Here is a 22,810-nt window from a genome sequence, read left to right on the forward strand (position 1 = left end):
GGTTTCCAATCGTAGTGAATGTTTGTTAGGTTTCCAATAGCAGTGAACGTTAGTTAGGTTTCCAATCGCAGTGAATGTTTGTTAGGTTTCCAATCGTAGTGAATGTTTGTTAGGTTTCCAATAGCAGTGAACGTTTGTTAGGTTTCCAATCGTAATGAATGTTTGTTAGGTTTCCAATAGCAGTGAACGTTTGTTAGGTTTCCGATCGTAGTGAATGTTTGTTAGGTTTCCAATTGTAGTGAATGTTTGTTAGGTTTCCAATAGCAGTGAACGTTAGTTAGGTTTCCAATCATAGTGAATGTTTGTTTGGTTTCCAATCATAGTGAATGTTTGTTTGGTTTCCAATCGCAGTGAATGTTTGTTAGGTTTCTAATAGCAGTGAACGTTTGTTAGGTTTCCAATCGTAGTGAATGTTTGTTAGGTTTCCAATAGCAGTGAATGTTTGTTAGGTTTCCAATCGTAGTGAATGTTTGTTAGGTTTCCAATAGCAGTGAACGTTAGTTAGGTTTCCAATCGCAGTGAATGTTTGTTAGGTTTCCAATAGCAGTGAATGTTTGTTAGGTTTCCAATAGCAGTGAATGTTTGTTAGGTTTCCAATAGCAGTGAATGTTTGTTTGGTTTCCAATCATAGTGAATGTTTGTTTGGTTTCCAATCGCAGTGAATGTTTGTTAGGTTTCTAATAGCAGTGAACGTTTGTTAGGTTTCCAATCGTAGTGAATGTTTGTTAGGTTTCCAATAGCAGTGAATGTTTGTTAGGTTTCCAATCGTAGTGAATGTTTGTTAGGTTTCTAATAGCAGTGAACGTCAGTTAGGTTTCCAATCGTAGTGAATGTTTGTTAGGTTTCCAATCGCAGTGAATGTTTGTTAGGTTTCCAATCGCAGTGAATGTTTGTTAGGTTTCCAATAGCAGTGAATGTTTGTTAGGCTTCCAATAGCAGTGAGCGTTTGTTAGGTTTCTAATAGCAGTGAATGTTTCTTAGGTTTCCAATCGTAATGAATGTTTGTTAGGTTTCCAATCGCAGTGAATGTTTGTTAGGTTTCCAATAGCAGTGAATGTTTGTTAGGCTTCCAATAGCAGTGAACGTTTGTTAGGTTTCTAATAGCAGTGAATGTTTCTTAGGTTTCCAATCGTAATGAATGTTTGTTAGGTTTCCAATCGCAGTGAATGTTTGTTAGGTTTCCAATAGCTGTGAACGTTTGTTAGGTTTCCAATTGTAGTGAATGTTTGTTAGGTTTCCAATAGCAGTGAATGTTTGTTAGGTTTCCAATCGTAATGAATGTTTGTTAGGTTTCCAATAGCTGTGAACGTTTGTTAGGTTTCCAATCGTAATGAATGTTTGTTAGGTTTCCAATAGCAGTGAACGTTTGTTAGGTTTCCGATCGTAGTGAATGTTTGTTAGGTTTCCAATAGCAGTGAACGTTAGTTAGGTTTCCAATCATAGTGAATGTTTGTTAGGTTTCCAATAGCAGTGAACGTTAGTTAGGTTTCCAATCGTAGTGAATGTTTGTTAGGTTTCCAATAGCAGTGAACGTTAGTTAGGTTTCCAATCGTAGTGAATGTTTGTTAGGTTTCCAATAGCAGTGAACGTTAGTTAGGTTTCCAATCGTAGTGAATGTTTGTTAGGTTTCCAATAGCAGTGAACGTTAGTTAGGTTTCCAATCGTAGTGAATGTTTGTTAGGTTTCCAATAGCAGTGAACGTTAGTTAGGTTTCCAATCATAGTGAATGTTTGTTAGGTTTCCAATAGCAGTGAACGTTAGTTAGGTTTCCAATCATAGTGAATGTTTGTTAGGTTTCCAATAGCAGTGAACGTTAGTTAGGTTTCCAATCATAGTGAATGTTTGTTAGGTTTCCAATAGCAGTGAACGTTAGTTAGGTTTCCAATAGCAGTGAACGTTAGTTAGGTTTCCAATAGCAGTGAACGTTAGTTAGGTTTCCAATCGTAGTGAATGTTTGTTAGGTTTCCAATTGTAGTGAATGTTTGTTAGGTTTCCAATAGCAGTGAACGTTAGTTAGGTTTCCAATCATAGTGAATGTTTGTTAGGTTTCCAATAGCAGTGAATGTTTGTTAGGTTTCCAATAGCAGTGAATGTTTGTTAGGCTTCCAATAGCAGTGAACGTTTGTTAGGTTTCCAATCGCAGTGAATGTTTCTTAGGTTTCCAATAGCAGTAAACGTTTGTTAGGTTTCCAATCGTAATGAATGTTTGTTAGGTTTCCAATCGTAATGAATGTTTGTTAGGTTTCCAATCGCAGTGAATGTTTGTTAGGTTTCCAATAGCTGTGAACATTTGTTAGGTTTCCAATTGTAGTGAATGTTTGTTAGGTTTCCAATAGCAGTGAAAGTTTGTTAGGTTTCCAATAGCAGTGAAAGTTTGTTAGGTTTCCAATAGCAGTGAAAGTTTGTTAGGTTTCCAATCATAGTGAATGTTTGTTTGGTTTCCAATCATAGTGAATGTTTGTTTGGTTTCCAAACGCAGTGAATGTTTGTTAGGTTTCTAATAGCAGTGAACGTTTGTTAGGTTTCCAATCGCAGTGAATGTTTGTTAGGTTTCCAATCGCAGTGGATGTTTGTTAGGTTTCCAATAGCAGTGAACGTTTGTTAGGTTTCCAATCGCAGTGAATGTTTGTTAGGTTTCCAATCGTAGTGAACGACTGTAGAATGGGGGCCAGGGGTTCCCCAGCCACTCGACAGACAGCAACTTCTGACACCACCTTATAAATCTTAACAGCTGAGTTTCAGATACACTAAATGCATTCTCCTATTACAGGACGAAGGTTTGTATTCATGTAGGAACAAAATTTAATTCGAAGTAACTAATGAAAATATCATAAATTTCAGATAACGATTCAAAGGAGAACCACAAAACTGTACCTTGTGAAACTGGGTGTCTCTGATGCCAACCTAGTCCTTCATCAGTCAACGCTTTGTCACGTATTACATGATGAGTCAGGCGAACGAGGGCATTGCCTTCTCCACATTGAGCATCTACTAAATTGCGTAATGCCATCACGGGTTTCCTTTGGATCAGCTATTTCTGTAAAGAAAAAGGTTAATTTCATATATTTGTGTGATCATAGACAGCTTTGAAAAAATAAAAAATTTAAAAGTAATTTGTATTTTTCTTGGATATTCAGTAATGTGCTAACAATTTTTTTACTGAATAGTGCTGCTGTATGGTGATTGAAGTTTGGTCATAAGAAAGTTAGGTAGTTAAGCAGGCGAGTGCGGAACCTTTTCATTTACAAAAAGGACTAATGAAGAGTGGTTGAGGTGGAGATATGATAGAAGGGCCTATCAACTTCGCATTCCAAACAAAATCTAGGTTTACAAATTTGGGAGACACTTCTAAAATTCTTAGGAGGAAGTTAGTACTACACCATCTAAAGGTGAAGGTAAAGAAAAACAATATTGCTTATGGCTTAAGCTACCACTTCAGGAACAATTATCCATGGAGTAGCGGGTTCGACAAATTATTCTCTTAGTTTCACTTTCTCCGATTTTCACAAGAACCAAAGGTTTTCAATATATCATGGTGAGGGTTTTTTCTTTTTCTATTAAAGATTTTCATTCTTAAAAAAAAACAGTCCATGAATCCATGAAACAAAAGTAATTTCATCAAAATAATAAAAATCACTTCTAAAATTTTCATTTGTTACCATGAGCTCCTGTTTTATTAAGGAGAATCCCTCCCTAGGTTGAAGGTGTTCCATCTCAAATGTCAGGAAATTGATAACTTCCACACAGAATTGCCATCTTCCAATTCATGAGAATCCATAAGCACAGAATGAATGGCCTCTGTAACTTCAAATACACTCTGGAAACAGCATGCCAGAACTAATAAGGCCTGTGCTAATATGACAAATTTAGAAGTAATTTGCATTTTTCCTAATGATACAAACCTGTGGCTATTTATAGGGTATTACTTTCGACAACTGAAAGAAGAGCCACTAGATTTTTAGTGAGGGTTAACCACCTGCCCACTAGTTAGCAAGGGAGGGTAGTAGCTACCCCTCTCAAACACCTGGCCTGTGAGCCTCACTTTGCTTGGAGCTAGGACAGGCACTGGTGCAAGCAGGCCAATCTGTATAAATAGCTAAGGTTTATATCACTAAGAAAAATACAAATTACTGTACTTCCAAATTTATCATTTGTTACGTCACTACATACAAACCAACGCTATTTATAGGGGTTGACTTAACCTTTAGGAGGGGGGAAGTCCTTGTTAATCTGGCTTTTTGGCTTTGACCCAGGGATTCCCCTTTATGTGCTTTGAAACCCTACACCTCACTAAAACCGTGCTATGCATGGTCCGCGGACCCCTTAAGCTGTGATACTAGCAATGTGACTGTCGAGGTAAGAGTTCTTATGAGTCATAGGAATCTCTTGAGGTTACCAAGGCGTTCCCAATAACCCTTCAATAGGATATGGGGGATGTAACAGTATTGGCACAATACCAAGGGAACAATGGTTTACCAGCAGTTGGTTGAGGTCAGCGTTGCAGAGGACCCTGGGTGCTGATTTCCCTAAGAGAGGGGAGGATGAAGAAAAAAAGGAGTCAGTCATTCTTAATCATTCATTCAGACTAATCGAGGTAAAGGTTTCCATGCTCCTATGGGTTGCCGGTAGTGGGCGGTGATGGTTGTCTGACACTTCCAAACACCTGCCTGTAGAACCTGTGCCAGAGAGTAGATTCCTTTGAAAATCAGGGACGTACCAATACCCCTGACGTCATTAGCTCTGGGTCAACATAATGGAGGAGGATCAGGATTCAGTGCCAGATCAATAACCTTGGGAATCCAGAAGGAGGTGGTGTTTTTCGTGATCCTCCTCATGACCTTCCCCGTGCTGACGAAGAGGGCTGGCACAAGGGGGCGAGCTGCAGATGTTCTTTTGGGGTAGTACCTCAAACTCCTTACTGGACATAGTAATAGTGATCTGGATCATCGGTTACAGAACGGAGACTCATTATCCAGAAGGAATTGAATCTAGGATCCGCTACCTCCGGATTTTGAGTCCTTGCAACAAACAGGGACGAAGATGAAGCTTACCTCTCCCCATCCCCTTGAATGGGCGATGTCATACGAGAGATCATGAAGTTGGCTAACTCTTTTGGCCGATGCCAAGGCGAGTAGGAACAGCGTATTCATAGTGAGAAGGCAATGTGCTGCCTGGTGTAATAGCTCGTATGGAGGACCTTTCAGAAACCAAAGGACCCGAACCACGTTCCATGGAGTAGGTCTCACTTCTGACTGGGGACAGGTACTGTAAATTCATAACTTCATACAAGGAGACAGAGTTCCAGCGAAGAGGAAATATCTACTCCTTTTAGCTTAAAGGAGAGACTCAAGGCTGAGCAGTAACCTTTTACTACCGGAAACGAGGAGCATTTCCTCCCTCAGGTGCACAAGGAACACTGCTATTACTGGAATAATGGCATCGAGGAGTGAGATAACCCTTCCATGACATGACACCAAACACAGAAGAAATTCCACTTTGCCTGGTAGACTGCAGCCGACGATCTTCGCAGGTGTCCAGCCATCAGCTTTGCAACTTGTTGCAAAAATCCTCTCTGACTGAGGAGGTACAGAATAGTCTCTAGGCGTGAAGTCGTAGCGAAGCTATGGCTTTGTGGAAGATGTTGCCATATGGTTGTCTGAGTAGATCGTGTCGCGGAGGGAGCTCTCTTGGGAAATCCGTCAGGAGCCGCAGAAGGTCTGGGAACCATTCTGTGTGATGCCATAGCAGAGCTATGAGGGTCATTGCGAGATTGACCATAGTTCTGGTCTTGTTGAGTACTCTTCTCATCAGACAAAACGGGGGAAAAGCATAAACTAAATGTCAGTGTTGTCCCACCGTTGTTGGAATGCATCTTGCCGGAGTGCCTTGGGATCCGGGACTGGGGAGCAGTACAGCGGGAGCCTGAAATTTAGGGTTGTTGCTAACAGGTCCACAGTTCAAGAACCCCACAAAGTCTGGAATTTGTTGCCTTCTAGATGATTCAAAGACCACTCGGAGCCCAGTATCTGAGTCGCTCTACTCAAATTGTCTGCGAGCACATTCATTTTGCTGGGAATGAAGCGAGCTGATTGAGTTGTCATCTGCCCATCACAGGATCTCTACTGACAGATGGGATAGGGGCTACAAAAAAGTACCGCCTTGTTTGTTGATATAAGTAACTACTGTGGTCTTGTCACTCATCACCACCACTAAGTGGCCTGCCAGCAACTGTTGAAACTGTTGAGAGCCATTTAAATGTTAGGACTGTTGTGGCCGATGTGGTAACGCCCCTGACTGGTGAACGCCAGACTGGGGTTTGAGTCCCGCTTAAACTCATTAGTTTCTTTGGTCGCTGCAGCCTCACCATCCTTGTGAGCTAGGGGGGGGAGCCTATAGGTCTATCTGCTGAGTCATCAGCAGCCATTGCCTGGCGCTCCTTGGTCCTATCTTATATGGAGAGGAGGCTTGGACACTGATCATATGTATACTGTATATGGTCAGTCTCTGGGGCATTGTCCTGTTTAAAAGGGCAATATCACTGTTCCTTGTCCCTTCCATTCATGAGCGGCCTTTAAACCTTAAACCCTGAAGAGGAAAAGAGGAGTTACTGGACAGGTAGTCTTGCCTAGAGTCAACCCAACTCTAGTCAAAACATCTAGGCGAAGGCTCAGTATCGTTGTCCTTACGCCTCCTCGACTGGTTGCACAACCTTCACCAGCTTCGCAAGCTCAGAGAGGAGTCTCTAGTGAGCTTCTTCCACCCCTCTCCCATCGAGGTGGTTCCTCGGAAACTCTGACCACTTTCAAAGCCCTTGGAAGAAACCGTGTCGCCTCCTGCGGGCAAGCAACGAAAGGTAGTCCCTACAAAGGCCTCCTTCCTGGAAACCTTTTTCCCTCCGAGGAAAGAATCCAAAGATTCTAAAACTGTCAAAGTCCTCTGTGAGAACTGTGAGATCTTCAAAGGGACCCAGGAGGTTGTCTCCATCGACTGCTGTACCACATCACTCTATCGACGACCATGACCCACCTCAAGATGACCTCTTGTGGGTGGAAGTCTCCGAATTTGACTAATTTCTTCCTAAGGCTGCTAGTACGAGGCTATCAGAGGCAGAGCAAAGGGAGTCTGAGCAAGCCTTCTGGCAGGTTTTAGCCTGCATGAGGGCCATCAATGGTTGTCAGACCTGACAGTGACCCATCAGGAGGGCAATGACTCTTTTAGATCGTGCTCGGACCTGTCGTTCTCCTAGCCCTGGACCCCTTCCAAGCTCCCCAACCCCTGGGAGAAGGAATGTCGACAGGCGAAGGGAAGCAAGAGGCGTTAGCCCCCGAGCGTACCTGTTGACGCTTCCCAGAACGCTCGCCCTCGCCATGGAAAAGGCTAGGTAAAAGTGTTATCTTTGCCGTCGAATGACGCAGCTCACAGACAAGGCTGGCGAATTACGTATTTCCCTTCCTGCTAGACAAGAAGAGAGTTGCTCGTCATGACGCCAAGCGTCTAGATTCTAAACGCCATGACGCCAAGCGTCAGAAAGGACGCCGAGCGTCAAGGAGTTGGACTACATCACGCCAAGCGTCGAGTAGTTGGAAGTCATGACACGTAACGCCGAGCGTCAGAGGATTGGACGTCAAGCTACTAACGCTGCTGTAAGAGTTAGACACGATGTTTGACAATGAGCGTCGAGTAGAGGAACAGCTTACCAAGCGTCGGGAACCTGGTAGCCATGAAGTCATGAAACCGAGCGTCGAGATCGCGAACGTCATAGTTCCGAGCGTCAAGATCGCGAACGTCATAGTTCCAATCGTAATGATCGCGAGCATCATAGTTCCGATCGTAATGATCACGAACGTCAAGATCACGAACGTCTTAGTTCCGATCGTAATGATCGCGAGCGTCATAGTTCCGAGCGTCAAGCGTTGGAACCACATGACACCAGGCGTCATGATATCGGACTCCTTGACGCCAGAAGTCAGGATATTAAGGAGTTGTCTCCTAGGAAACAGGACGTCTCTACCTCGATTAGAGACCTGTCGGAAGAAGGGATCGACGGTCACCTTTCCCCAAGTGATCATTTAGAGGAAATCTCAGAAAGAGAAGATCCTAAGACCCTTCATCCTTCGGTGGATTTAAAGAAACTTATGAGAGTTTTTACCGAAGAGTTTCCTAATTATTTTGTTCCTGCTGCTCCTCATTCCCCGCCTTCAGAGTTTACGCTAGGGAAGGCGTCGAAAGAGTCTGTTCACAAAGATGGTGTTGTCTCGCTCATCTAAGAGAGCCTTGAGAATAATGGGGGACTGGATGCATCCATGAGGGACCAAGGAAAGACTGTTTTCTCTTTTCCCCCGGCCAGATTGGCTTCCAGATCTAGCGTTTGGTACGAGACTGGAGAAGTTCTAGGCTTGGGAGTTTCTGCCTTTGCCCAAGGAGACTTTTCGAGTCTGGTGGACGCCTCTCGTCGGACAGCCATGAGAAGAACCAAAGTGCTCTAGTCAACGTCAGAGCTTGATCATCTTCTCAAATGTGTCTTCAGAGCTTTCGAGGTGTTCTATTTCCTTAACTGGACTCTGGGAGCCTTGGGTAAAAAGGTTTATGCTTTGAAGGATGTGGACACTGAAAGCCTCATCCTTATTATGTCTTGCATGGACAAAGCCTTAAGAAAAGAGCCTAAATGTGGTCATTTTTGTCCAATGGGGTTACACCCATACAAAAGTCGGAATTACTGTACGCACCTCTTTCTTCCTCCCTTTTTCCTCAAGAGTTGGTCAAAGAGGTCTCTTCCGCTTTAGCCCAAAAGGCCACAGAGGATTTGGTGTCTAAAACAGCAAGGAAGGTTCTGCCTACTTCTTTCACAAGCCGCAAACCTAAGGAAGAAGCTCCATTTCCTCAGTTTTCGCAGCCCTTTCAAGGGAAAACTTTCAGCAGGGGTAGTACCATATGTTTCTTTATGTTAGAAGTGGGGATATAATTTTCGTCCATGTGCTTTGGAAAGTTTTTCTTTCGAACCATTGAAAAAGGTTGCCCTGGTCTTATCTGCTTTTCAAGAGCTCTTTTACGAGCCTCTCTAAAAGTAACCCTTTCCATGGTCCTAATGGCCTGAATTTCTTTATCAAAAATTAACTTAACACAGCCTTTAGATGTAGCTGGGTGCGGTGTGCTTCCCCACAATGTATGCAATTTGGATTTTCTATGCATACTCCATAACTATTTTTTCCACACCTGGCCCATCTACAATAGTTCCCAATGGACACCCAGGATACGATCTCTTCAATGGAGACTAAAGTCCAACTGGAATCAGGTCTTCGGTTCCCCGGACATTAGCAATTACTTTCAAAGAGGCTCCGATCGGAGAAATATCCCATATATGACACCAATTGCAAAAGATGCCCATTTCCCTTCGTTGACGGCTGCAAAGGATCTGTGCAGATACTCCCTTACAGTGGCTAGTGAAAAGCCCTTTGCTCAGTGGAAATGCTGTATAACCTTCACGTATGAAGTGACGGGCTCCACAGACTAATTCCCTTGATACATTGACAAGGAGCATCAGCAGATCGGTAAGCTATTCGGGTTGTGGCCACTTGAGAGCCACCAGGGTCAATCTAACATTTGGGGTGTCCAACACTCTGTTGATAACCCAACAAATCAGACAAAATGGCGGGAAAGCATAAGTATCCAGGTTGATCCTGGGAGATTGGAACGCTTCCTCCATTGCTGCTGCCTGGTCTGGAATTGGAGGACAATACACTGGAAGTTCCTTGCTCAGTTGTGTTATGAACACGTTGATCATTGGGGAACACCCCAAAGGACAAGAAGCTTTTCCTATATGGCTGATACAAGACGGAACTGTGCTATACACTTTTTGTATGTTATCAAATTTTCATCAGTACGGCGTCTACGCAATCTAGTCAAGAGATTTTCTGGTGGCTCTGTGCAAGGCTGTTAATTCTTTTGAATTACAACACTCATGCACATATCCCTTACCCTTATATAGTGGTACAATACATGCACAAACCCAATCTACTGGTACCGATGACAATGCAAAATGACAAATTTTAAGTAATTTGTATTTTTCCTAACAGTACTTACCTCAAACTACTTTCTTAGGAGTATCCGGGATCTCCTCCCAACCGACCAGAATTTTGTGTAGTTCCCCTACTCCCGTTTTCTATGCGGGGTAACCTCTGGCGGAGTGATACGCGCCATGAGGCGACCCGGGGTCAGAAAGCATGCTTGCTCAGGTCTCGATCTCCAGTAAGATTTTGACAGATAAGTTTCTACTAAGTCCTGTAAGGCACTCGGGGCAGGATGGGCGGGCCATAACCCGAAAGTAGTTCGAGGTAAGTACTGTTAGGAAAAATACAAATTACTTAAAATTTGTGTTTTGTTCCAACACGGAGTACTTGCCCCGAACTACTTTCTTAGGAGACTTATACCTTAGGAGGTGGGAGTGTCCTTAAGGACCTAGAGACCATGATGAGGAGAGAAAAGGAACCTAGATAGGAGGCTAGGTTTTGCTGACCCCCAAAGGAAAACACGAGAAAATAGGGAAAACTACTCAAAAAAAAACTATCTTAGTGTCTAAGTAACTCACTTCTGTAAAAATCCTTGGAGACGCATTCTTCTACTGACAGTGTATCCCATGGCAGTTAGAGGATTTTAGGGTCATTTCAGGGAAGGTAATAGGGGAAAAGAGGGGTAAGGAAGGAACCTGTGTCTCTTGGACTTACTGCCCGTGGTTTTCCCAGGGCTACACCTTTAAATCTTTTGGAGCGCGGAAATGACGGGACTGAGAGAGAATCCGTCCAGGGACCTCCTCGAACAATCCTTTAAGTAGTGAGCTGTGAAGGTTGACTGACTAGACCATGTACCTGCCCTAAGGATTTGGCCCACTGCCATGTTCTTCTCAAAGGCCAACAAAGTACTTAGTCCTCTAATGTCGTGGGGTCTAGACTTTTCCAGCACTACTGTAGGCTCTCATGATCACCTGCCGCACCCAGAAGGAGGTCGTATTTTTGGAGACTGGCTTCTTTACCAGTCCCGAGGAGACGAACATACTCTTGGTTTCGGGGCGAAGTTTGGCCGTCCCAAACAGCCGGATTCTGAGTCTTTGCTACGAAGGAGGGTAAGAATCTGAAGGTAGCTTCTCGCCATCCCTTCGAGTGTGAGATCTCGTAAGACAACCCATGAATCTCACCTACTCGTTTTGCTGATGTCAGCGCTAACAGAAAGCCTGTCTTGAATGTTCCTCTGCCTGAGAAGGGGCACCCCCGACGGAGGGTGCCGCTTGTGGAGGAGGCATCTTCTTGTCGCAGCATACCCTCGGCGGTTCTGGATGGAGGACGGGCATCGCCGCTGGGACGGAGGCCTCCGTCCTGGGCTTCTCTCTCCCCACGGGGGACCAGGCTACTGCGGGCTTCCTCGTGGCTGCTGGATGTCTCTCGCGTTCCTGCCGGCTTGTCGAAGACCGAAGGCCTCACTTCCCCCTTCGAAGGATGTACGGAAGGAGGAAGAGAGCCTTTAGCACCATCACCCGCAACAGCACCTGCGGCGGATTGCCCAGCCACGTCGGAGGCCTCTGTCACCACGACGACGACAATAGACAGAGGGTCTACCTCTGCTACCGCCGGCGACTGCTTAACAGCGGCCCCCAACGAGACAAGGTCAATAAGAGCGACCCTGGAGGGCAAGCCCTTAAGCCCCAGGGACGACCAAATTTGTAAAAGATCATCACTGGATAAGGCATTATCAATAACCTCCCCCGGAGGAGGAGGGGGAACCGCCTCGCTATGGGAGGCGACGCCCTCTCCCCCCACCGAAGGACGGGAAACAGAACAAGGGCCTGCGCTCCCACTCGGCCGACTCTCCTTAGGAGGCGGACGAGGGGGAGCTTCGGAGGAGGTTTGGGCGGCGGAAGAAGAGTCCCGAGAACCTTCCTCCTTCAAGGCTAACCCCGGAGGAGAACGGTCTCTCTTGGACTTCTTCTTACGCCGACGGCCAAACCTCTCCCACTGGGAGGCAGACCACTCCCTGCACATGTTCTCCTGGTCACACCGTCGGCCCCGACATTGAGGGCAGAGGGTGTGCGGATCCGTATTTACGTCCGACATGAAAGTCCCACAAGGACGACCGGCAACACCAGGGCATGTACGCATTGTAAAGAAATAACTGAAGGTCAACTTCCAACCAACACACACGCTGAAAAGAAAAAGCAGAAAATTAAAGGCTGTCACGAGGGCGATGAGCAGACACGTCTGATCACTGCCGAGCCAAAAGTGAAGTGAAGCAAGTCACCGGTGTGTGGAGGGGGGAGGGGTAGCAAGCTACCCTTCCCCACCCCCCCGCTAACTAGCGCGGGGGTAATTAACCGTCGTTAAAACTATTGGCTCGTCATTTCAGCTGCGCTAAAAGGTAAACCCTCTGTAAATAGCGTGGTTTGTATTTCGGTTACGGAACAAATAGTACTTTCAAGTAATTCCCTGGTAAACTTCCATCAGGACGACATGGCTGAGCCCAAAAAACATATTTTGAAGCAAAGCGAAAAATCTATTTTTAGGTGAGATAGCCATGTCATCCTGATGGACCCACCCTTCTTTTCTACAACAGGGGCATAAATATGTAACAATTCCCCACCCGAAACTATTCTATCTGTAGCCATCCATGCTTAATTGCAACAAGGAATGAGTTGCCATGCGTGGCCCTGTAGTAGTACGGGAAGGGGATCCGCCGAGTAACCTTGATGACGGCTCCCCTTCATTTTCACCACTATTCCCCCTCAGAGTGAAAACTCTATTCGGGGTGAAGCATGCCATGTGTCGTATCAAGAAATACTTCCCCTGATATTATGCGATATCCTTAAGAATTTTCTTAAGGATATTCGCGCCAGGAGTTAGAATTCTGGAGACCTATGGTCAATTCTCTGGGAGTATCACTGTAGCTAAATATCGCTTAGAAAGCTGCCTAAAGGAACCTTCCATCAGGGCGACATGGCTATCTCACCTAAAAATATATTTTTCGCTTTGCTTCAAAATGACAAATTCGGAGATAATTTGTATTTTTCCTAACCATACAAACCTTAGCTATTTACATAGGGTATTACTTTCAGCGTAGCTGAAAATGACGAGCCATTAGATTTTTAACAAGGGTTAACTACCCCCGCGCTAGTTAGCAAGGGGGTAGGGGAAGGGGTAGCTTGCTACCCCTCCCCCCCCCCCCTACACCGGTGAATTGTCTCACTTCACTTAGAGGTAGGACTTGTCTTGGGGGACAGGGCTGGCAGGCAAATATGTGTAAATAGCTAAGGTTTGTATGGTTAGGAAAATACAAATTATCTCCGAATTTGTCATTTGTTCCGTAACCGAAATACAAACCACGCTATTTACATTGGGTGACTTACCCCTTAGGAAGGGTGGAAAGTCCCCAGCCTTACTGGCTTTGGCCTTACCCGGGGACTCAGAATCCGAGTGAGCAGCACTCGAGAAAAAGAGTCCCTACACCTCACAAGCTTGTGCAGTGGCGATTCTAGGACTCTGAAAGTGGGGGGGCCACTTCAGGGCCAATATAAATTTTGGGGGGGCATTTATTGTTGGTGGCTAGGTGGCACTCTGAAGACAATATTATGTCATTAATGAAATAACAAATGACAATAATAACACCTCATTACTTTCATAACTTGCATTTGTAAAACATATACATGTATGCCTACACAAACATTATGATAATGGAGGTTATTCGTATTACTTAAAAAAAAATATATATGTATTTCTTGCAATATATTTTTAACAAAATCGCAAAAATATGGCAAAAATATCTTCAAAACAAAAATGAATCATGAGTTATGAATGTAATGTAAATATTATGTTGATATTAAAACCCCATGCAAGCATGCATGAAGTAATGCAGTGTTGCCAACAGGGCGAGTTTCCCTTTCCTGATGTGAAGTAGATTATAGTACGTATATTTAGTGCAGCTTAATTCTACGATTATCATGCCGGCTATCAAATTCATCAACAAAACAGTCTAAATCAATTCCCTCGGCACGTGCACTTTCAATGGACAGTAATGCGATATTACTCAATCTAGCACTGGTCATGGAATTTCTGAGAAATGTTTTCACTAATTTCATTTTTGAAAAACTTCTCTCACAAGAAGCACTGGTAACAGGAAGAGTGACAGATATTAACAATAGTTTGTACAAACAGTCAAATGCAGCCTTATAAGGACTAAGGAATGACAGGAATTGTGTAATGGATGTAGGCTGTATTGGCTCTTTCGTGAGTAATTTCTTCACCAGAGGGATCTCATATTGTAAATCATTTTGACTGACCGATCAGACCGAGTATGCCATTGCATATGCCTTCAAGTCTTCTTCTAACAAGAATGTCTGTCCTCCAGGACAGAGAGCTGAAATACCACAGAAAATTGCATTTGACTCTTTGGAGAAACGACGGTCTAATTCACTAATTAAGCAGTCTAGGACTTCATAGAAAATCCTGATGTGTTGCACATGACATGGAACAGAAGATCCTTGACCACTTGTTTCAAACACGATAAATCCATCAAGCTTACGAGGTTTCTTTACCCGTTTTCTTGTTGTTGTTGGTGTAATGCAGCATTTCCTGCAGAGTTCATTAACCTTCTCAGAGTAATGGTCATTCAAGTCAGAGTTGCGTACATTAACTAAATGTTCATGGAGTGACGAAATTAGATTTGCTGCTTTTCCTAGGTCTGCTTGTTTATCCTGTAGCTGTGTAGACACTTTATTAACTTTTCCAAGAATATCTGTGAAAAATTGCAATAAGTAAACAAACTCTGCATCAATCTGGGCAAGCAAACCGCGAGCGGATACAGCTCGGGCACCAATGTCATCTTCAGAAATTTCCTTCAAAAGTCTCATTATGCATTGCAGACGGAGTAGAGCATTTTCACACGAAGTGGCCCGACACCACCACCTTGTGTCACTGAGATGCTGCAGTTCTCGTACTTGTTCTTTAGGCAACATTTCACGCTGTATCAAAATGAATTTCTCATGAACTACCGAGTTACTAGCAAAGATATAGAGTTCTTCAAGCAAACTAAAGAATTCAGCAGCTTCGGGTACATACTTTGCAACATTTATCAACACTAAATTGAGCCTGTGTCCATAGCAGTGTATATAATATGCAAAAGGAGCTTTATCACGAATTCGTTTCTGAACACCACTAATCCCTCCACTCATCACTGATGCCCCATCAAATCCTAATCCTACAAGAGAAGATTTGTAATCCAACCCCAGTTTATCCAAACTCTTCAAAATAATATCTGTGATAGAGGCAGCATCCAACAAGTCCATCTGAGTGAAAGAAATGAAGCACTCCTGAATACAATTTGCTATTTCATCATAAAATCTAATAACTAATGCCAACTGCTCTGCCTTACTAACATCCTTGGCTTCATCAGCTTGAACAGAAAAGTAATGACATGACCTAACTTTTTCTGCAATTTCTTCCTTCACCATACATGCAAGTGTGTCAATCATCTCATTCTGTATTGCAGAACAAGTGTATTTTTCATTTTTTGGACCACTTTCTACTCTATCAGCTATAATAGGATCACGTTTAGCAGTGAATCTGAGAATCTTACGAACATTTCCTGGATTCAGTTCATCATCACCTTCTCTATGTCCTCTCTGCGAAATGTCTTGTGTTACAGTCAACAGGATTATTTCACCTAATGTCTTTATGTAATGACGATTTTCAAGAACTTTCTTCTGGTATGCCTCACTTATACACTGAGCAATTGATGTTTTATCAGCTTTATTTCGTTGATAGTCCGCCCATGCAATACAAGAAGTTTTGTGGCACTGAGAGGAAATGTGCTTTTCGATGGCACCATCTTTTCCATGTGCTTTCTTCCATCGTCTAAAGCCACTCTTTATGAATGCTTCATCTGCATTGCCATATGTTGGTGGAGCAAAGTGCCTGCATGCAAAACAGAACATTGCATCTCGTTCTTTAGAATATTCAGCCCATTCATATTTGTCGAACCAAGCCCCCACAAAAGACCGAGCATGAGACTTTCCTTCACTATGCCTTGGATACTCTTTTAATCGTACCTGAATAGGATTCTCAGAAGCAGATTGAGAAATGTCAGCTGGTGCAGAATCTTCCTTTTTCTGTTTCTTTGTTGGATGATCATGTGAACTTGATCTTGAAGGATTGCCAATACTTTCACGATCACAGTCTCCCTCTGACTTCTTAGCAGGTTTATCAGATTCAAGGTTTACTGTCAATGGTGTATCACATTCACTGCGTTTTTTAATTACAAATTTATCCATGATTGTCTATAGTACAATAAAATTATCTGTGATAGTAAGTTCTGAAAAAAAAATAAATTAAATCAAATAATCACACGTAATTCACAATTAACACAACACACCTGTCACCACAGAAAAATGTGATAAAATTTGCGGTTTTGCCGACTACCGACTGGAAGAATAGAAGATGATGACAGCACGCACACACACACACTGTCACACACACACATACACACACACACACACACACACACCCACACCCACATATATATATATATATGTGTGTGTGTGTGGGTGTGTGTGTGTGTGTGTGTGTATAACATGTATACAGTATAATAAATATATGCACATATAGGCCTACACTATCACTGCCAACATTCACGAATCACAAAAATTATGATACAATTAGGCCTAGACGATTTTTATTATTATAGGAATTGTTTTCTATGTAAAAATAAAATGGGGTTAATTGTCACCGACTCACCAGCTACTTGTATTTTGGCCTATTTAGTTATTTTCTTTCAAATATGACTAACGACAATATTTATATTTGGCTTTTGTCAGATCTGTTTGTGAAAAGGTTAACACTGGGTTGAAGGGTTAAAACTTGAGTTGGGATATAGACCTACATCATATAACAAAAAAATTAGTGTACATTGTTTGCTACTTTACACCCGCCTGTCAGATTCTTCTCATTCTTTTTCTAAGATTTCGTATAATTATTTTTTTACTCTATTTTCGTATCCGCTTCTTATGTGAAACACCCACATACTGTACATAAAGATCGAATATCTCATAGCCACTAGTCTACTCCCACTTTGTATGAGACGAAATAATGAATACCACTTATGCTCAAATGCACTTATGCACAAATAATTATGCTTTAGACACTCAATAAGACACTAATCGGGTAAAAACTGACTTGACCGGCTCACAGTCTCACAGAAACGGACTACATGTACTGATCACATCATACATGGAAGAAACATACGCGTCTGATTCGCGTCACACAAACACAAGCGGGCGAGGAGGACGGAGGTGTAAAAAAAATTCCAATAATTTTAATCTAGCAACGTTACCATCTTTTTTTTTTTTTGTGATTACGTCTAGTTATTGTGATAGGATGGGATATTTGAGTGTATATATAGTATACTGTATAATTTATAAGGTATATATTTATATTATATATTATATTATATTATTATATATGCCTAAACTAAGCTTATTTAGAATTAGAATATGGAAACAAAAACTGGGGGGGGCCAAGCTGGGGGCCAGCCAAAAAACTGGGGGGGCCATGGCCCCCCCTGGCCCCCCCCCTAGAATCGCCACTGAGCTTGTGTGTGGAGGAATAGTGTGACTCGTCCTAGGAAGTTGATCTGGAGTCCTTTAGATGGAATTCTAGGCTAGGACGTTCCCAATACCACCTCATCAGGGTATAGGGGACGCGACAGTATTAACTTAATACTAGGAACACAAGGGAGCATGGTTTACCTGCAGAGGTTGAGGTCAGCTATGCAGAGACCAGGATGCTGCTTTCCCCAAGAGAGGGGAGGATGAAGAAAGTAGTAAGGGCCAGACATACTCTTTCATTCACGCAGACTGAGACCGGATAACAATGCCCTCAATCTTCTGCTACCTGTCCAATAAGAAGCCTGAGGTTAGACCAGCTGTTGTGCAGCCACCACGGGGCCGATAGAAAAAGTATCAAGGCTCCTGTGGGTCACGTCCTGCAGGTAGTGGGCTGTGAAAGTCGTTAGACGCTTCCAGACCCCAGCTTGTAGCACCTGCGTCACAGAGAAGTTTCTCTTAAAGGCCAGGGGCGTAGCGATGCCCTTGACGTCGTGCGCTCTAGGGTGACGTGACGGAGGAGGGTCAGGATTCAAGGCGTGATGGATAACCCTTCGAATCCAGGCCGAGATGGTGTTCATGGTGACCCTCCTCTTAGTCCTTCCCGTGCTTACGAACAACGCCTGCACGCGGGGACGAACTGCAGCTGTTCTCTTCAAGTAACGCCTCAGACTCCTCACTGGGCATAATAGCAGATGGTCTGGGTCACTTGTTACAGAACGGAGACTCGTGACCCTGAAGGAGTCGAACCGTGGGTCCGGCACTCCAGGGTTCTGAGTCTTGGCAACAAACTCAGGGACGAACCTGAATGTTACCTCCCCCCATCCCCTTGAATGGGCGATGTCGTATGAGAGACCATGAAGTTCACTAACTCGTTTGGCCGAGGCCAACGCGAGTAGGAAAGCCGTCTTCCAAGTCAGGTGGCAATCAGAGGCCTGGCGTAATGGTTCGAAGGGGGGTCTCTTCAGAGCCCTGAGGACCCGAACCACGTTCCATGGAGGAGGTCTCACTTCCGACTGAGAGCAGGTAAGCTCATAGCTACGTATGAGTAAAGAGAGTTCTAGCGAGGAAGAAATGTCCACTCCTTTCAGCCTAAAGGCCAGGCTTAAGGCTGAGCAATAGCCTTTCACCACCGAGACCGAAAGGCGCATTTCCTCCCGCAAATACACGAGGAACTCCGCTATTGCTGGAATAGTGGCATCGAGTGGAGAGATACCCCTCCCATGACACCAACCACAAAAGACTCTCCACTTCGCCTGGTAGACTCCCGCTGAAGACTTCCGCAGGTGTCGAGACATTCTTTCCGCAACCTGCTGCGAAAAGCCTCTCTCCGTGAGGAGACGCTGGATAGTCTCCAGGTGTGAAGCCGAAGCGAGGCTACGGCTTTGTGGTAGATGTTACAATGTGGTTACCTGAGTAACTCGTGTCATGGGGGAAGTTCTCTCGGAGGTTCCGTTAGGAGTTGCAGAAGGTCCGGGAACCATTCCGCGTGATGCCATAGCGGAGCTATTAAGGTCATTGACAGGCTGACCGATAGTCTGGTCTTGTTGAGCACCCTTCTCATCAGACAAAACGGTGGGAAGGTGTACACGTCGATGTTGTCCCACCGTTGTTGGAAGGCATCTTGCCAGAGAGCCTTGGGGTCCGGGACTGGGGAGCAGTACAGAGGCAGCTTGAAATTCAAGGCTGTCGCGAACAGATCCACTGTCGGGGAACCCCACAAAGTCAGGACTTTGTTGGCTACTAGATGATCCAAAGACCACTCGGTACTAACTATCTGCGAAGCTCTGCTCAGACTGTCGGCGAGCAAATTCCTCTTGCCAGGAATGAAGCGAGCTGATAGTGTTATCAAGTAGACTTCGGACCACCTCAGAATCTCTACTGCAAGATGGAATAGCTGTTGTGAAAAGGTACCTCCCTGCTTGTTGATATAAGCCACTACCGTGGTGTTGTCGCTCATCACCACCACGGAGTGGCCCGCTAGGGTCCGTTGGAACTGTTGAAGGGCCAGATACACGGCCTTCATCTCTAGCAGGTTGATGTGTAGGTACTTTTCTGATTCTGACCAAAGGCCCGAGACCCTCTGGTTCAGAATGTGGGCCCCCCACCCTTCTTTTGACGCGTCCGAGAACAGTGTCAAATCCGGGGGAAGGACGAGAAGATCCACTCCCTTTCGTAGGTTTTCGTCGATCAGCCACCACCGCAGGTTCGCCTGTTCCGTGGGTCCCATAGGGACCAGAGTATCCGGGGAATCGGTGCCCTGATTCCACCGGGACTTGAGCCGCCATTGCAGGGATCTCATCCTGAGACGGCCATTCGGGATCAGACGGGCCAGGGAGGCTAGGTGACCTAAAAGACGTAACCATGATTGGGCTGGAAGCTCTTCCCGCCTGAGGAAGGGCTCTGCAACCCTCCTCAGCCTTGCTATCCTGTCATCTGATGGAAAGGCTTTGTGGAGATTGGTGTCTAATAACATGCCTAGATATACCAGTTGTTGGGTCGGCTGCAGAGAGGACTTCTCGAGATTTACCATGATCCCCAGATCTTGGCAAAGTCCCAGAAGCCTGTCTCGGTGTCGAAGAAGGGTCGACTTCGAGTCTGCCAGGATCAGCCAGTCGTCCAGATATCGGAGGAGACAGATGCCGTTCCTGTGCGCCCACGACGAAATCAGGGTGAACACTCTGGTGAACACCTGAGGTGCTGTGGAGAGACCGAAGCACAGTACCTTGAACTGGTAGGTCTTGCTGTCTAGGCTGAATCTCCAGTACTTCCCGGAAGACGGATGGATTGGGATCTGGAAATACGCGTCCTTCAGATCCAGTGTGCACATAAAGTCTTGTGGTCTCACTGCAAGTCTGACCGTGTCCGCTGTCTCCATGCTGAACGAAGTTTGTTTGACAAACTTGTTCAGAGCTGAGAGATCGATGACGGGTCTCCAGCCTCCAGACGCCTTCTTTACAAGAAAGAGTCGACTGAAGAAGCCTGAGGAGCCGTCGACGACCTCTTGGAGAGCATCCTTCTTGAGCATGGTCTCGACTTCTACCTGAAGGGCTAGGCCCTTTGCCAATCCCATGGCATAGGAGCTCAACGACACTGGATTCCCTGTCAGGGGAGGTTGAGATGTTGTGAATGGGACGCGATATCCTTGGCCGATCACAGAGACCGTCCAGGAATTGGCCCCATGTTGCTGCCACCTGTGCACGCAACTTTGTAGGCATCAACCCACAGGTGGACACGCAGGGGGATTGCCAATCCTAGCGTTTACGGCCACAGCCGCTCCCTCTAGGATTTCTGCCTCCCCAGGAAAGGGCTGTGGCTTAGACACCTTCGTCTTAGCTACCGGAGCTTGCTTCGGTGTCCTGCGAGGCTGCTGTTGATGCTGTTGTGGAGCTGGAGGCTTGTAGGGCCGAGATGCGAGGGCCCTGAGCGAATCATGATTAGACTTCCTCCACCTCTCAGCTGTGCGTTCTATATCCTTGGGCTCAAACAAGCTTCTTCCAAGGATGGAGGAGTGTCTGAGCCTGCAGACATCCACGGCGGGGACCTTCGGATGGAACTTCTCGGACACCGCATCACGTCGCTTTAAGATCGAGTTGGCCCACAGGTTGGTAACCGGGTGAGCAAGGAACTCGATGGAGCGAGTGCCTGACAGGAGGAAGGTCTCCAGGGCCTTCCTATTGCTCTCCTTAGACAAGTCCTCAGAGCGCAATAGGATGCCCAGAGAACCCAGCCAGACGTCCAGCCACGAAGTGGCCTGCATGGCACACTTCGCGACCTTCTCCTGGCTAAGGATCTCCGATGCCGAGAATGTCACCTGCCGGGAGAAGAGCTTCTCAAGAGGAGTTCCCCTGGTGAGCTCTTCCACCGAGTGGTGGAGGGGAAGAGCTATACTGGACTCCTCCATGATCTCAAAATACAGTACCTCCTCAGCTGTAAACGAGGAGGTGGGAGGAGTTTGTTCCCGGCAGGAGAACGGCTGGAGGAGGCGAGTTCCGAGAGCTGGGCTTCGACCTTATCTCTCGTACTCTTCACCCCCTGGGACCAAGACAAAGCTGCACTGGCCCTTGGGGGTTTCTGGGTACCATAGACTTGGTCTAGGACCGTATCCTTGCCTTCGCGAGGGGCGATCTCCGGGTCCTTGAACCTGTTGAGTTGCCTCATCAGATTCAAGACCTGCCAGAAGGCATGCTCCGACTCGTGCTGCTCTCCTCCCTGTGGACTGGCAGCTAAGTCTCCTGTCCCCAAAGGCTCCTCTTTGGGAGACACGTGGACGTTCTCCCGGGGTCTGGTTGGCTCTGGTCGGATCCGTGAAGACGACTTAGGAATCGTCTTTGAGTCCTTGGGTTCCCTCCTGGGCGGGATACAGGACTCCAGCAAAGAGGTCTGGAAGGTACCTTCCATGCGAGACGTTTCTCTTCCTCGAGGTGGGGTTCCTCCCATTGGTGCCGTGGGAGAGGCCCTCACCTCGCTAGACTCTCCTGAGGACGGAAAAACTTCGTCCACAGGAGAAGGAGAAAACGACTGCGAAGGGGATGGAGCCTTCCTGCCGGACCTCTTAGGAGCCAACTTCTCTCTGGGAGAAGTCACCACGAAGTCCACTCCTCTCCTTCTCTTCAGTGGGGCGAGTCTGTCTTTGGTTTGAGTCCTAGATCAGCGAGGGCTGGCTTCACAGCCTGCACCACCGCTTTCATCAGGTGACCAAACCAAGACTGACGGGTGACCAACGCAGTGTCAGTAATCCCCGCTGGAGGGAAGGGGATCTCCTGATCCTTCGAAGTGGACGCAACGGGGCCTGCCTGAAATGAAGAAAGGGAAGAATGTTGCCTGGACCTCTCCGGTGACTCTTCCTGGTCCTGGATGAGAGCCCTGCGCTTGCGCAATGGCGATCCTGACGCAGGTGCGCGCTGACGAGCAGGAGATCGTGGGCGCTCAGGAGACTGATGGCGCGCAGCAGGAACAGAAGGGCGCTGACGGCTAGCAGGAGAGCGCTGACGAGCAGGAGAGCGGTGGCGAGGCGAGTCTGAAGGCTGCAGCTCTGGAGAGCGCATGTGCGCTACTGCGCGCGAACGCACAGTTGAGCACGCAGGGGAACACTGACGCGCAAGGAATTTACCCACACCGTGGGATACGTCCCTTTGCCCGGAAGGGACCGGTGCCCGTCGGATGACGGGATGA

General features: G+C 45.9%; 1 protein-coding gene across 6 annotated transcripts in view; it reads right to left on the bottom strand.

Moving 5' to 3' along the window:
• Positions 1-22,810, bottom strand: part of LOC137653138 (peroxisomal targeting signal 1 receptor-like) — a 472,440-nt gene that overhangs the window by 443,914 nt on the left and 5,716 nt on the right. For all 6 annotated transcript variants that reach the window (XR_011046415.1, XM_068386531.1, XM_068386528.1 and 3 more), the window contains exon 2: positions 2,875-3,037. Coding sequence is in view for 5 of the 6 variants with exons in the window: in XM_068386531.1 (XP_068242632.1) it covers positions 2,875-3,010 (136 nt within the window). In the remaining variant the exon portion in view is untranslated. The remainder of the gene's footprint in view (positions 1-2,874; positions 3,038-22,810) is intronic.

The sequence above is a fragment of the Palaemon carinicauda genome, chromosome 1 (genome assembly GCF_036898095.1).
Source record: "Palaemon carinicauda isolate YSFRI2023 chromosome 1, ASM3689809v2, whole genome shotgun sequence".
In the NCBI taxonomy this organism is placed as follows: domain Eukaryota; kingdom Metazoa; phylum Arthropoda; class Malacostraca; order Decapoda; family Palaemonidae; genus Palaemon; species Palaemon carinicauda.